Source organism: Xiphophorus maculatus, chromosome 18 (genome assembly GCF_002775205.1).
Source record: "Xiphophorus maculatus strain JP 163 A chromosome 18, X_maculatus-5.0-male, whole genome shotgun sequence".
NCBI classification, from domain to species: Eukaryota; Metazoa; Chordata; class Actinopteri; order Cyprinodontiformes; family Poeciliidae; genus Xiphophorus; species Xiphophorus maculatus.
Genome location: NC_036460.1, coordinates 433,528 through 449,248, shown reverse-complemented (window position 1 = coordinate 449,248; position 15,721 = coordinate 433,528). Strand labels below are relative to the sequence as shown.

Genomic DNA, 15,721 nt, shown 5'->3' with positions numbered 1-15,721 from the left:
AGGAGCAGAATGGCGCCTTGAGGTGCACACCGCCGCCTGCTGTAGCGGAGTGTGTAGGACAGGATCCGCCTAAAAATATTTAACCAACAAATGAAAAATAACAAAGTAAATAATTGGTCTTTGCTGCTTTGTGCCAGTTTGTGCCAGTTTGTGCCAGTTTGTGCCTGTGGTCCTCCTCATGTCTCAGGTTACTGCTGCTTCCATGAAAACTCTGTGCTTGACTATCTCTTTAATTTCTGTTTTCATTTCTTCTTCTATTCTTACCTTTTTTAATTTTCCAATAATAACTATTTTCTCTTACATTCACAATAAAGAACAATTAAATTTTGTTTCCTGAACTTTACAATTCCTTTCTGTTTCCTTCCGTCATGTTGAAATATTTCCCCTCAGCAGGTTCCTGCTGGACTCCTTCAGGACTCAGTTCTGCAGGGTTCTGAACAGGATCCCGGTCCAAAAGGCTCCACGACGTTTTCCATCAAGAGATGGACAGGATGAAGGAAAACTTCACTATTTATATAAAAAATAAAAAAAATTCCCTTCTCACCCACCGCGGGTGGTTCTTATCCTCTGAGCTCGGGTCCTCTACCAGAGGCCTGGGAGCTTGAGGGTTCTGCGCAGTATCTTGGCTGTGCCAAGGACTGCACATTTCTGGACTGAGATGTCTGATGTTGTTCCTGGGATCTGTTGTAGCCATTGGTCCAGTTTGGGGGTGACTGCCCCGAGGGCCCCGATGACCACAGGCACCACTGTGGTCTTCACCTTCCAGGTCCTCTCCAGTTCCTCCCTGAGGCCCTGGTATTTCTCTAGTTTCTCGTGCTCCTTTTTCCTGATGTTGCAGTCGCTTGGTATTGCTACATCTACCACAACGGCTTTCCTCTGTTGTTTATCCACTACGACAATGTCTGGTTGGTTCGCCATTACCATTTTGTCTGTCTGGATCTGGAAGTCCCACAGGATCTTTGCTCTGGCGTTCTCCGCCACCTTTGGGGGTGTTTCCCACTTTGATCTCGGGGTTTCCAGTCCATATTCTGCACAGATGTTTCTGTACACTATGCCTGCAACTTGGTTATGTCGTTCCATGTACGCTTTCCCTGCCAGTATCTTGCACCCTGCTGTTATGTGCTGGACTGTCTCAGGGGCCTCCTTGCACAACCTGCACCTTGGGTCTTGTCTGGTGTGGTAGATCTGGGCCTCTATTGCTCTGGTGTTTAGGGCCTGTTCCTGGGCGGCCAGGATATATATATATATATATATATATATATATATATATATATATATATATATATATATATATATATATATATATATATATATATATATATATATACATACATATATATATATATATATATATATATATATATATATATATATATATATATAGATAGATAGATAGATAGATAGATAGATAGATAGATAGATAGATAGATAGATAGATAGATAGATAGATAGATAGATAGATAGATAGATAGATAGATAGATAGATAGATAGATAGATAGATAGATAGATAGATAGATAGATAGATAGATAGATAGATAGATAGATAGATAGATAGATAGATAGATAGATAGATAGATAGATAGATAGATAGATAGATAGATAGATAGATAGATAGATAGATAGATAGATAGATAGATAGATAGATAGATAGATAGATAGATAGATAGATAGATAGATAGATAGATAGATAGATAGATATAGATATCCAGAGTCCCAAAGAAACTGGAAAACTGGAAACTTGTTATCTGAAGTCAGTAAGTGTAACAGAGTTATCATTGTATAGACTTGTCATTATTCATGCATAATGGGTGAAGCAGCGCCCCCTCCTGGTGGCTGGCAGGAATCCACACAGTGAACTCAGACACATCGTTGCAGTTCATTTTCTGCTTGGCTTTTATTGAAACTGAATCAGTTCAGAGTTAGAAGTTTCATCCAGACCTGATTGAGACCAGCAGCAAAAACAAAGACATCCTGCCAACATGGTCAGTCACCACTAGGGGGAGCCCTCCAAACACTCAATCAACTGTACTGTATGTGTTTGGTCACAAAATCAGGCAGATCAGGATTACATTAGTGCAGGATCAGTTTTGGAATCAGTAACACTAAAAGCAGACAGCAGCAGTCTGGACTGGGCCTTTGCTTCCTTGTCTGGATGTGAAATGAAGATCCTGATCCGGTTCCTCCAGACCGCAGTCCGCTTCAGCCTCATGACGGTCCAGACTTCTGGCTTCTCCTGGTCTGGTAGAGGATGCTTCAGCTTCAATACAACAACTTTCCTACCTGAACACATCATGCATGATGCATGCAGTACCTTGAAGTAGAGGACCAGAACCGGTCCCAGCAGAACCAGCAGGGTGACAACCAGTCTGATGATCAACGCAGTCTGAGACGCTGAAACGGAACGAAACAGACTCAGGATCAGCTTTCATCAGAAGAACCAAACTAGATCTTTACAGCAATCATACATCTTGTGTTCATGCTGTCTGTAGATCTGATGATGAACATTAAGATCATCAATCCTCTCTGACCTCTGACCACCTGGAGCAGAACCTCTGATGGACTCCAGGAGGTTCCTGGGCTGCTGGCGTAGAGACATGATGGGAGGAAACGTGGTAAACGCAGGAGGGCGTGGCCAGCAGCAGAGAGCAGGAAGTGGTTGGAGTGGTGAACGGCTGGCAGGGTGAGCTGGAGGAAATGATGCTGAAATCTGAGCCAATGGGGAGCTGAGGCCCCTGCTTTCTGGCTGAGGAGACCCCGTCAGTGGGCATCGGGTTGAATTTGCCCTGGACTGCAGCTGCATGTGGTTCTTCCAGCAAAAGAACTAGAACTTTATCATTTTCAAATGTTTTGTTTATGTTCATAAAAATCCCCAAATTGTAAAGAATTTCCTCTGATGTGGGACTATGAGTTTTATATAAAGTACAATGTTTAAGAAACACATTAATTAAAAAAAGGAGAATGAGGAAGTCTGAGGCCGGAGCTGCTGCTGCTCAACTGACCTTCACTGGACTTTAGAACCGGGTTCGGGTCACATAGCATCACTTCGCTTTTATGTTACCTTTTATTTTTGTAGGCTAATAATATTCTACTGTCATTAACCTACACTTTATTCATCTGTGTTTGCTGCCGTAATAAGACCAATAAAGTCCAGACAGAACGGGCCCCATCAGTGCAGTGGGAAGAATCAGGGAGTTTAAAATATCAGTAAGACATGAAATAAAAAGCTAAATGTTCTTGTTTTAGTGATCAGAGCAGCTTCTGGAGCTGTGAGATAAAAATCTCTGAATGTTTTTCTCTGCTCTGAGTTTCCATCCTTTAATCAGATCATCAGCCATCTGCTCTCATTTCCAGCAATATCTGCAGATTTAAATATGATTTTAAACCAAAATGTCTGAAAACAAAGTGGCTAAGAGAAAAATCTTTTATATTTCATAAAAGATTTGTTTTTAAAGACAAACCTGCCGCCAGAAAATCTCCTAGTAAATAAAATCGTAGTTAAATGTATTTATTTTAACATCATTATTTCCTTTTTCTTAATGCTGTGAAATGATCAAAACAACTTCAAACTATTTTTATGCGTTTTCTCCTGCAGAGTGTAGAATTGTTGTCTGACATGAAGCCAAACAGATTTATTGCAGCAAGTGGTGAATTATGGCTTTCACTACGATGATGCACTTAAATATTTATTTTAAACTTTGCTTTGCGTTGATTTAAAATGTAACAGGCTCTGAGTTGGAAAAAAACATGAACATTTGGGGAGAAAGATGATTTATGGTCCGGATGTAGAAATGAATCAGAAGTTGGTACGTTTCTACTCATTAAGGGTGAAAATCATCTAAAGATGTGAAGCAAAGTGAAATCTGTCACAAAGACCTACAGCATGTAGATTCAGCTAACAGCATGTTGTGTTTACATCACTGAGCTCCATCCAGTTCTGATTCTGAAGTCAGTTCATTAAAACAGCAGCAAATCAACTTCACAAAACAATCATTCCAGTTCATCATAAACAGATTCCATCTGATGCTAGCTAATGAATTGTAGATCAAAGAATTATGCATATTAAAGTTTCTAAGGATTGCAGTCTTTGACTTTCAGCATTCACTCCTCCTGACCAGCAGGGGGCAACAGCAGAAAGTCACTTGCAGTGTGCTGTTGACTTTATAGCAAGCTCTCATCCCCAGCATGCATGTGGCCACAGTGGAGAGGAAAAACTCGCTGCTAACAGGAAGAATCCTCCAGCAGCTCTTTTACAGGAAGTTTATGATCCTAACTGGACTTCCTGTCACATGATCCTTTTGGAACAAAATCTATTTCTGATTGTTTAAAGGTTTCCAAACTTTTCCAGCCTTGGCTTCTGGGCTAATGCTACAAAATATGCAAAGAAACAACTTTTACAAGACTTCTCACATTTATTCAATTTCATTATTTAGCTGAACTACTGACTCATATCTTTTGACTTTAGTCGGCCATGTTAAGGGTTTTTGTGGCTTATAGAGCAAAGAACTTTGATAAATTTCTAGGAGTTTGAAATTTGAGTTTTTCCTCTGGTTGTTTAAAAGTTTTCCTGCTGACTGAAAAGAAACCAAACAGACACAGAGAAACTGAGCAACTTTATTTCCTCCTGCTTTCAAACGAACATCAGAGATGAAGGTTTCAGTTTAGCGTTGCTGCGTTGCTGCGTTGCTGCGTTGCAGATAATCTCATTCCTTCTTATTAGGCATGGAGGCAACAAGCAGCCAGTAGAGGGAGTAGCAGGTTCCTGCAGGGAACAGACATGAGTAGAAGAAGAATCTGGCTGCTTCCTGATCCTCAGCGAGTTTAAAACCGACGTTAATAAAACGAGTGACATGGTGAAAATATCACTTTAAATATGAGTCTCGATCTTTCTTTCTCTTTAAATAACCAAAATTATTGGAGATCTGCAGCAGTGCTCAGAAAGGTGGTTGTCATAGCAACCTCCACAGGGATGCTGCCGGACAGTGACCCCTGCTGGCCAGGAGGCCGCTCCGCTCCGACCCGACCGTGTGACCTTCCGACTGGTTCTGGTCAAACCCGATAAGGTCCAGATCATGTTCATGAACACATCACATCTTCTGCTGCCAATGATTAGTTTAGCAATCGATTGATCAGAAAACAAAACCATCACCAAACAACCACTAACATTTTAACTTTTGTTTAATATAATTTTATTTTTTGAAACTTTGTTTAGTCTGTTGATGCGACTTGTTGAAACGATCGGCTCTTACCTGCGGCAGTCAGCAACATGGTGGCCCGGTACAGCAGAACATCGCTGGTTCCGCCCTTGATATGGACCGGCAGCCCGTTGTCTTCCTGTAACCATGGAAACCACAGGGGGACATCAGGTGGTGATTAGAAGATATTTCTTCATTTCTGACATGTTTTTAGTTCAAGCAGCCCAGAAAGCTGAAGCAGAGCAGACTTCCTGTCTGAGACGAGCTCCAGCCAATCAGAGAGGACGACAGACTGCGACACGATTGGTCAACTTCCTGCTAAAGACGGGTCAAAAGTTTAAAATTCATGTTCAGAGTTTAGATTTCATTTAGAGCTATGAACGTGTTAATGTTAAATAATACAGAAGAATCCAACTGCATGTCGACCCGACAGCGCCTCCTGCAGGTCACTGAGGTCACAGCAGAAAACGTAGCTTTCAAACAAAGTGCAGACAAAACTAAGGTAAAACGTAGTTATTGATATTGGATTAATTATCCCTCCACTGAAGCACAGCAGTTAATATTCTAACTCAACGTTTCAAACAAAGTGACTCTTTCAAACCTTCCTGAACATAAAAACCTGAAAAACTTCGTTTCCAGGTTTCCAGGTTTCCAGGTTTCCAGGTTTCTTCTGAGACAATAAAACGTTTTTTGAAAATGTTCATATTTACATTTGAACTTTGCAAAGTTAATCATCGAGATTAATCCGAATAATCGAGTTTTGAAATCGGTTGACAGCAAAACTAAAGCTACATTTTTCCAGATCCAGAAATGAGTCAATAAAATTCTGCATTCAGTGAGGAGGGCCGGAAAAGCAGCATCTCCGTCTCCATGGCAACCAGTAGACCTGATCACCATGGCAACTGGTAGTTTAGGAGCCTCATCTGTCCAACCGGAGTTTCTGAACTCCAGGTGGAAAAGTGTCACTCAGGTATCTGAACCGGCTGGTTTCTCTCGACCCGACCCGGTTAAACGGATCGGATCAGTAACTGTTGTTCTGACGGTTCTGTTGTCGGGTCGGCCGCCGGAGTCTCACCTGGAAGAGTTTCTGCGCCTCAGGAACTTTGTTCTTCAGGTTCCTGCTGGAGCTGCTGAAGGCCCGGACGGCCGCCACAGGAACGTTCTGGAAACAGAACCGGTACCGGGTCAAATCTGCCGAGCTTCTGAAGAGATGAAGGAAAACAAGAAAAAACTCCAGAAGGAAACAGAATCAGCTGCAGAGACTCCAGGTTCAGCCGCACTAATCAGCTTTTCCTAAGCATGCAAAATGTTCTGCAGGTTCTCCAATAGCTGATCAATAACCAGGGACCAATCAGAGCTGATCAATAGAGACGGATCGATCAGGATGTTCCTGTTTCTGTCTGTAGTTTTGAGAAAATGAAAATATTTTTTCTGTGTTTTTGTCATGTTTTCCTCCTTTGTTTTCCCTTCAGGATAATCTGGAACAGAAATGAAATGATAATCCAGATTATTTATTCGGGAGTAATCTGAGCTCCGGTTCTGCTTCTGGATTCATCCAAGCCAGACAGAGTTCTAATCCATTCTGGTTCTGGTTCTGGTTCTATCGGATCATTTCTTCCTGTCCTGTTTAAATATTATTTCCAGATCGGATCTAATCTGGATGAATTTTTCTAGAACTAAACTGAACGGGTTAAATAAACAAAGTAATGGTGCTGCAGTGGCCTAGTCAAAGTCCAGTCCTGAAGAGAGCTGGGCTTTGACTAGGCCAAGCTGGAGCAAAACCTGCACTGTCTCTTTAAGAACCTGAATGTCTCTCTGTTCACAGGAAGGTCAGACTGGACAGCTGGGGGCGGGACTTCCTGCACCAGAGCCAATCCCGTCACAGTAACATGACACCAGAACCAATCAGAGAGCAGAACTCGTCCTGAAGGTCCAAACAAACAAAACAGCAGAAAGTTTAGCTGGGGGTCATCTGCTGACCAGAACCAGAACCAGACCGACTGGGTCTCACAAGGTTAAAGGTCATTAGGGTGGAGAAATTCAGAAAAAGATCTTTAGAAATAAATTTACTTTTTTCTATGAAATCTTAATCAGAGATTCCAGATAAAAACTTTTTACTTCAAAGGATTTATGATGAACTTTGATCTGAAAACAAGAGACAAAAATTAACAGTGTTAACTCTGAAGGTTCTGGACCGGGTCAGAGCTGCAGAACCAGAACCAGGGCAGAAAGACGATCCGGTTCCGGTGAATTCTGCAGGAGCAGAAAATAATTTCCTCTGAAGCTGTTTCTGCTTTTTTGTGAAAGTTTTCCAGAAAACTGGAGGTGGAGCTCTAAGCGGTTCATGTCCAGCATGTGGGGGGTCTGCAGAGCTGCTAGCTAGCTTTTCCATGACCTTTGACCTGTAGCAGTCCTGGGGGGAGGGTCATGAACCTCTCTGCTGACTGAGGGGTCCCTGGAGTACGGACCGGTTCTGGTTCTGTCCACGCCGTGACACAGACGGAGGAAGAGGAGGAGGAATGGGACAGGCTAATTCCTGGAGCCGTCCTGCTGCCGTTTAAATGTTTATTAAAAAATGGCCAGAATTTTAACAAATATGGAGAAAAACATGAAATATTTTATCATCAGGCAGAAAATGAATCCAGCAGAATGTTTCCCTGTGAGTCTGCCGCGCCGCGCCGCGCCGCAGGCCGCAGGCTGCAGGCTGCAGGCTGCCGTCATGGCGGACGTGCGGCGCTGCACTCGGCCCAGCAGGTGAGCGGCAGGTGTGTGTCTGAGGTAGAACCTGCAGCCGGCGCTCCGGCTCGGATCAAATCTCTGCCGCCCCCCCGCTCTGCCTCTAACCGGGTCAAAGTTCACCTCACACCGATCACAAGACAGAAAAACAGGAGAAGAAGAAGAGCCGAGCTCACCAGAAGACGATTCATGTCGAGCTGCTGCCTGCGTTACCTTCACAAGGACACACACACTCACACACACTTCCTGGCTGTCGGAGAGTTTCTGAGCGTCTGCCAAACTACGATCAGCTGCAGAAGCCAAACCGCCTGCAGGGAGGGAGAGCAACAGCTGCACACACACACACACACACACACACACACACACACACACACACACACACACACACACACAGACACACGTGCACACACACACACACACACACACACACTCTGTCCCTGCTGGAGATATTTACTGACCTGCCTGCAGCTCAGCTGACAACAGCATGGCTGCCACAGAGAGAGAACCGGTTCTGTTTTGGTTCTGGTTCTGGTTCTGGTTGACCCTCAGCTCACACCACCAGCTGTTTGCTTCCTTCAGACTCAACCTCTTCATTGTTTTTATCTCTAAAATAATATTTTTTCTGCCTAAATCGTCTTCTGGAAGGAAAAACTTTGGACTTTTTTATAGCAAAAATCACTTTTGGTAAAAAATGACTGAAGTCGTTACTTTAGTAAAGTTCCAATATTGATCAATTTAACAGACTGATCAGTTAGATTCTGTCTGCTGCTGCTCTGATTGGTTGTTTGTTTACTGTGTATGTATACACAGTATATGTGTTTTTATTGATCAGTTTGTGTTTTTATTGATCAGTTTGACCAGCTGCTGCTTTGAATGAATGAACTTTAGACAGAAAAGGAAACGATGCAAGAAACAATAAAATAATGAAAAAATATTTAGAAAGTCAGTAAATATTGTTTTGCATTCGCAGCTTAGTAAAGTTTAGAGTCCAGTCAGTCCATCAGTTCTGGTTCTGGTTCTGGACTGAGGCAGACCGGGATTCAAGCCCACAACCTTCATGCTGCCGGGCAGCAGTGGTACCGGCCGGGTTCTGCTGGTCTGAAGGACGTTTGGACTTTTCAAGCTGGTGAAATCGTTTTGTGCTAAAACTTTCTGGCTATTATATATTAATCTAAGTCTAAAGGTCAAGAGGTCAAGCTCCTCCTTGTCTCCTATAATCTCCAAACCTTAATGTTGGTGTTAGATTTGATCACTTTAAAAATATGAATAAAAAAAATGTAAAAGGTCACCAGAGGTCATCAGAGGTCATCAGAGGTCAACCAAAATCAAACATTGGTATCAATCAACTCTGCTGGTTTGTGCTGGTTTGTTCAGCAGCCATTATGTTTGATTTCATAAATGCAGGAGGGCCAGTCGACCTCTGATGACCTCTGAAAACTTTTTTATTAATATCTTTAATAAAACAGAAATATTTGCAGCACAATCGCAGCACAAACATTTGACACCAATGTCCTTCGTTTGGGGAAACGATGGAAACGTCACTCAGGTTGGATTTAGAGCCGATTCTTAGACGTCAGGCAGCCGATTTAAAATCCATACAAACATTAAAACCACCGGCGGGACGAGCAGAGAGTCGCTGCTGCTAGTCTGCAGGGAAGGAAAACGCTTCACCCTGAAACGACTCAATGCTTCACCCGTTCAAAACCCAGCATGGACCGTCTGACAGCTGGTTCTGGAGGCCCGACCCGGTTCAGCCCCTGGGTTCTGGTTTTGGAGGAAGTGTGAATCAAAGGTCTGTTTATAGTTTGTGAAAGTGCAGCTCAGGGGAATCGTCTCACTTCTTCATTTCCAGCCGACGGAGACGCAGATCGGTGAGTTCTTCACATTCTGCTCACCAACAAAAACACTTTTTAAATCTGATCGTTGCTGAAATCAGGGAGACGAGAAGCTTTGTTATCTTCATTTATTCAAACTTCTGCAGATTTAGATTCAAAATGTTTTTATTTAACCCAGAAGTTTGTTTCTGATGGGAAATGAAGCAGATTTTTAATGAAACAAGATGATCTACTTTGGATAAAATCTTTAAAGATTGAGAATCTATTCACATCCTGTCAGATAATCAACAGAATCAAAACTTGTTCTCATGTTTCTGATGTTTGTCTGGAGGAGGACGGCCTCTCTAGCGCCCCCCGCAGGCTCACTCCGTTCCCTTCCAGAGAACCCGAACCTGAATCTGCGGGGTGTGAAAACTTTCAGCTCCTGCAGACCCAGATGTCCCGCTCAGTGCTGCCCCTGCTGGTCACTCTGAGTCCGGCTCTTCTCTTCCTGCTGCTCCCTCGCGGCTCCGTGACGCAACAGGAACTGTGGGAGGACTACAAATATGGCCGCCACAGCGCCGAGCCACTGCAGCGCGACTGCAGCTGGAGATGCATGCTGTTCACCCTGCAGTGGCCGGGGGGGTTCTGCCAGGTGCGTGACGTCATCATCATCATCATCATCATCATCATCATCATCATCATCACAGAATCAGAAATAAAGAAGGAAAGCAGGAAGGACAATTCAAAGACAGAAAAACAAACTGATCTGATGATGAATTAGCGACTGAATTCAGATTCTCGCTGAGAAAAGATGAAACATTCACAATGTCAGAAAGATTTCCTATTTATTTCATATTAATCCTACTGAGAAAAGCTTTCAGTGAAATTAGGACTTAATTCATCTGCGAGGTCAGACACTGATGTGGGACAAGAGGGTTGACTACAGGCATGTTTTAAATGAGGACAGAAACATGAGATTTCTGCTAACGTCCCGTCTGTTTGTCTCCATCAGTCTTTGTACAAAGAGAGTCAGTGCACGATTCCTGAGAACATCAGCAGCTGGACCATCCATGGCCTCTGGTACCAACCCTTCAGCTACCAGCCGATTCATTTCCTGTCTGTTGCTTTATGAATGAACGGGTTTGAAAATGATCCGTCGGTCAGGACACTCCAGAGGAAGCTCATGTTGCTGTTTGCTTGATTCCAGGCCTCTCCATGTCCAGTCCTGCTGCACCTGCTGGCCCATCTTCCACTCTGACCTCCAGGTGATTCCCAGATGGGACCCATTTTCTCCAAACATCGTTCTCTTCCTGTAGAGGGCGATGTTTCTGTAAAACTTCTGATTTATGTTCCAGGAGGTGGAGGAGGAGCTGTTGGAGTTCTGGCCATCACTCCTGAAAACCAAACCGTGCTTCCGTTTCTGGTATGCAGCGTTCCTGTAGTTCCACTTCCTGTCTGAAGGAGGCGGAGTTCCTGTAGTTCCACTTCCTGTCTGAAGGAGGTGGAGTTCCTGTAGTTCCACTTCCTGTCTGAAGGAGGCGGAGTTCCTGTAGTTCCACTTCCTGTCTGAAGGAGGCGGAGTTCCTGTAGTTCCACTTCCTGTCTGAAGGGGGCGGAGTTCCTGTAGTTCCTGTCTCTTCCTGTAGGGGGCGGTGTCACGCAGCATTACCCATTAAATATTTCTCTTAAATTTTTAATTATAGTTTATTGTTCAGACTTTGATTTTCTGATGTAAATACAGAAATTAAATGTATTTTATTTTAATTCAGTTTATTTTCAAAGTGCTGATCCTCAAACAAACTTTTTACAAATTAAAGTTCAGATTTTCATTCAGTTCCCATAAACTCGGCACAAACCCGATTTTATTTTTTGCCTTTTTTATTGACATGTTTGAAATGAAGATTTTGCTCATTGTTTCAAGAAATATGAGTGAATATTTCCTATTATTTTCATAATTTATATTGATCCAACTAAATTGAACAATCCTTGTGTAACCTCGATAATCGTGATCGCTCAGTTCAACTCAGTTCTGCGTTGTGTGAATAAGGGCCAGGAGACAGGATGAGATGAATTGATTTTTATCTGTATGGAACAGGATAACAACTGATCAGGAATCAGGTTCATCACAGCGGGTACAGCACCTTACGAGGAATAGTATTTTATGTTAGCATCAAGCTAACATAACATTTTACCAGAGCGTTAAACTCAGTGAACCTACCTCGCGCTCATCTCTCATGAACTGGCAACGAGATATCTGTGTTCAGTATAATTAACACTGCCAACCAGAAGGGGGTGCTGTTTCACCCATTACACATGAACCCAAACTTGGGAGTAATGACAAGTGGAATTCTATACAACATTAACTCTGTTACACTTGGTTTGTGATTCAATATTTTTATCTAATTCATGTGGAGTTATTTAATAACTACTCAGTTTTTCTGTTATAGTCATGTACAGTGTACTACTATTAGTACTGCTTTTGTTAATCTTGTTTATAACTTTTTTGTGTGAATTTTACGGGACATTAAAGGCTGCTTCTATTCTATGATCTGATTTGTGTGGCAGGAAGGAGGAGTGGCTGAAACACGGCTCTTGCGCTGCGTGTGTTGAAGGATTCAACTCTCCTCTGAAATATTTCCAGATCTGCCTGAAGCTGCGCCATCAGTTTGATCTCTACAAGTGAGCGTTGCTGCAGCGCCCCTAGTGGCCGCCATGCAGATTTCACTGGCAGGCTCATTTTAGCAACAAAATATAAACGTTCATAAATGTTTCACACATTTTCTCTGAAATGATGGAGTTAAATAATGACTGTTTTGTGCTGCAGGATGCTGGCGGAAGCAGGAATCACTCCGTCCTGTGATCGACTCTACAAGGTAAAACCAGATCACATCAGATCATTAGACCAACATTAACCAGCAAAAAATGTAAATAGATGTTGCAGAGAGACAAAAAAAGGTTTGATTATTACATTTTAACCTCCTGAGACCCGGGCTTTTGTTTGATGTGCATTTTTTATGTCTCCTTACTATTTGGGATTAGTATGACCTAATTTTAGTTGAAATTAAATTTTAGCTTTCTATGTGCTCTTGAACTATGTCAAAACCAATGCCCTCATATGAGGACAATGGGTCTGTTTTTGCATATACATTTCTCCTTGTCATTTGGGATCATAAGGACCCAATTGGCTTAAAAATGAAATTTCAGCTTTCTACAATAAGTGGTTTTCTCAAAACCCAATGTCCTCAGTCGAGGACATTGGGTCTATCTGTGTGACGATAAGACCATTCAATCAATGTTATTATTTACATCTGTGTTTACAAAAATGTAATGTCCTCATATGAGGATGCAGGGTCTCAGGAGGTTAAAATGTAATCATCTTTTTCTCCTTTGGGGCTGATTTTATGTTTTGCCTCCAAGATGAAAAACGTTTGACAAAAGCAAGTTTTCTTTTCTATAGAATGAATCTGTTATTAGGATTTGAACCAATGGTCTGTAAGCAGACTGCAGCTTTACTGTTTCTCTGGGTTTGTGTTGGTTCTGGTTCTGTCCGTCTCTCTCTGGTCCAGGTTGCAGAGCTGCAGCAGGTCCTGCTGCCGCATGTCGGAGACAAACATGAGATCCAGTGCGTCAAAGACCAGAAGGTGATTCACTTTCAGAGGAAACCAACCTGCTGAATCATCACAAATATTCAAACAGAATCAGAAGAGCAGATTCTCATTCAGTCAGAAACGATTCAATAATTCACACAAAACCAGCAGAACCTCGGATTTTTTCACGCTGGTGCAGATTTGTGCTTTTATTGAAGATTTTCCACAGAAATGGTCAAAAACGTTGGTTTTTCCGACCAGCAGGGGGCAGCACTTCTCCTCTCCACTGCTGAATCAGTCCGGCTTCCTGTCGAGTTCTAACAAAAAGTCGCTTCGATCATCTTTCACAGGAGCAAATATTGCAAATATTCCAGAGGAACCGGGTCAGAGGAACCGGGTCCGCTGGATCTGCAGCAGAACTTTGTTCTCCAGAACCTTCCACTAACAGCAGCAGCTAATTGGACCGGATCCTCAGCACATCTCATAAAACCTGCCGCCGACCCGGTCCGGTTCCAGAACCGCTGGTCCAACTGGATCCTTCAGCGATCCGGTTACCCTGGCGACGAATTAGAAACACTTGCAGTTATTTTTCAGTGATATCCGGGTCGTTTAAGGTCCAAAAGAACAAACAGAACCGCCAGCTGGTGTTGGTTAAATAGCCAGGATAAAATTCTCCTGATCGGTCCAATCAGGTTCCGGTTCTGCTGGGTTCTTCCTCTAATGACCCGTCTGGGTTCCTGAGGCCTGAAGAGTTTCTTTTAGTTCTGAAACTAAACTCCGGTTCTGAACGGAGTTTAGTTTCAGCCGAGTTCAGAACCTCAATAGAACCTCAACAGAACCTCAGCAGAACCCCTTAGAGAACCTGAAACAAAGATTTCCTCCAACAGAATCAGAATCTCTCTTCTTTTCCTGCAGGACAGGCAGGTTCTGTTCCAGGTGAAGGTCCAGTTGACCCGGAACCTGACTGTCGGCTGTGGTCACCATGGCGACGGCAGGCCGGGCCCCGGACCCGGGCCCTCTCCGGGCCACCCCTGCCCTCCGGATGCTCTGCTCTACTACTTCCCCATCAACCACCAGGAGCCGTGGCGGCCCTGCGGCTGACCCGACCCGACCCGACCCGAGATGTTCTGGAACGTCCTGCTCTGCTTTCCCTCCAGTTCGGACTCGGAACCGCTCAGATCAATGTTTGTTTTCGCTAAGCAGCATCAACATGATTAAACTGTTAAATCTAATAAAAGGCTCCAACAGTCCGGTTTGTTCTGACAGAACCTCACAGAACACGCTTCGGTTCTGATCCGACGGCTCACATCCAAACCCAATAAACCCAAAATTCTGACGATTCTCCTTCATGGTGAGAAAATATGGAACAAACAGGCTTCCTGTAGGGGGCGCCACATCCTCAGCCACTTTGTGCCGTTGGTCCGGTCCGGTCCGGTCCGGTCCAGGCAGGATCACTTCCTTTATGATGCTCCTAATAACTCTGATGAAAATGCTGGATATAAAAAATAGCAAAAATTTTATTTCAGTTAGAAATTGTCCTCTGTCTCTTTAAGAAGCACAGCGATGCTCCTCCATGATGCCATTTACAATCATGTTCTGCTTTTATTCAAGAACCCGAACAAACATTTAATTTGACTTTAGCTCATTAGATTATTAGTTTTAACCGTTTGCTAGTTTAGTCTCAGTTCCAGTTTTAGTCTTTTAGTGATGATTACATCCAGGAGAAAGACCGAAATAAAATTATAGAAATATTTGCAACAATATCAGAGTCAAAGTAAAGTGTGTTAATTTATAGCAAACGTACCAGAAAAGAGCAAAACATGTCAGTAACTTTGACAGCTCAGTAAACATGAAGCTCTGAGATTCCTACAGAAAATTTAAGGTTTGTTTGATTTTCTGCCTTTTCAATAATAATAATAATAATAATAATAATAATCTCTTTCCACTGAAAGACAGAACGAATGTTTCTATCCAAAGAGCAGTTATAGTTAAAGTTTTCCCTTTGTCCTGCTGATGTACCGCCATCTGCTGGTGAAAAGTGGAACATCTACTGGGTTTATCGCAGGTTCAGTTGGTTTTCATTTGTATTTCAGATAAAACTCGTCCTTTACTTCCAGTTTTAATTATTTCTTTGTCTTGCATAAAACCTGAACAAAGGGGTGGGAATACTTTCCCCTGCTCTCCATCAGAACCCGTCCGACCCGCTTCCTTCAGAACCACGTTTCACTTCTTTAACCAGTAAAACTAAAATTAAATCACTTTGAGATTAAAAGATCAGACGTCGACACATTTAATAACTAAGTAACTGATGGTGTTTAACTGATTTCTGAGTGAAACACCAGAACCTGAACAGTGAACAGTTCATTTCCCCAGAGATTCAACCAGAGA

At 42.9% G+C, this 15,721-nt stretch overlaps 2 protein-coding genes across 3 annotated transcripts; one reads left to right on the top strand and one right to left on the bottom strand.

The window, feature by feature from the left end:
• Positions 1-4,594: 4,594 nt before the first annotated feature.
• On the bottom strand, positions 4,595-8,290 carry LOC102236876 (cytochrome c oxidase subunit 7A2, mitochondrial-like). The gene is made up of 4 exons (XM_005813845.3): positions 8,106-8,290; positions 6,269-6,355; positions 5,248-5,332; positions 4,595-4,760 (listed from the first exon to the last, which is right to left on the bottom strand). Exons 1-4 carry the CDS (start codon positions 8,118-8,120, stop codon positions 4,702-4,704), a joined length of 246 nt encoding a protein of 81 aa, XP_005813902.1. The 5' UTR covers positions 8,121-8,290; the 3' UTR covers positions 4,595-4,701.
• Positions 8,291-9,491: 1,201 nt separating this feature from the next.
• Positions 9,492-14,581, top strand: LOC102237392 (ribonuclease Oy-like). 2 transcript variants are annotated; one of them, XM_023351183.1, is made up of 9 exons: positions 9,492-9,800; positions 10,186-10,398; positions 10,759-10,826; positions 10,954-11,011; positions 11,102-11,169; positions 12,312-12,425; positions 12,571-12,619; positions 13,313-13,387; positions 14,254-14,581. In XM_023351183.1, exons 2-9 carry the CDS (start codon positions 10,201-10,203, stop codon positions 14,530-14,532), a joined length of 909 nt encoding a protein of 302 aa, XP_023206951.1. In that variant the 5' UTR covers positions 9,492-9,800; positions 10,186-10,200; the 3' UTR covers positions 14,533-14,581. The 2 variants fall into 2 exon arrangements, with proteins under 2 accessions (XP_023206951.1, XP_005813904.2); XM_005813847.3 differs by having other exon boundaries at positions 9,772-9,800; positions 10,096-10,398; positions 14,249-14,517.
• The last annotated feature ends 1,140 nt before the right edge of the window (positions 14,582-15,721 follow it).

Coding starts and splice junctions, on each gene's coding strand:
- LOC102236876 (XM_005813845.3), bottom strand. Junction 5,333..6,268: donor AGGCGCAGAAACTCTTCCAG/GTGAGACTCCGG, acceptor CCATGGTTACAG/GAAGACAACGGGCTGCCGGT. Junction 4,761..5,247: donor CATGTTGCTGACTGCCGCAG/GTAAGAGCCGAT, acceptor TGTTCCCTGCAG/GAACCTGCTACTCCCTCTAC.
- LOC102237392 (XM_023351183.1), top strand. CDS start 10,201: ATGTCCCGCTCAGTGCTGCCCCTGCTGGTCACTCTGAGTCCGGCTCTT. Junction 11,170..12,311: donor AAACCGTGCTTCCGTTTCTG/GTATGCAGCGTT, acceptor TTTGTGTGGCAG/GAAGGAGGAGTGGCTGAAAC. Junction 12,426..12,570: donor CATCAGTTTGATCTCTACAA/GTGAGCGTTGCT, acceptor TTTGTGCTGCAG/GATGCTGGCGGAAGCAGGAA.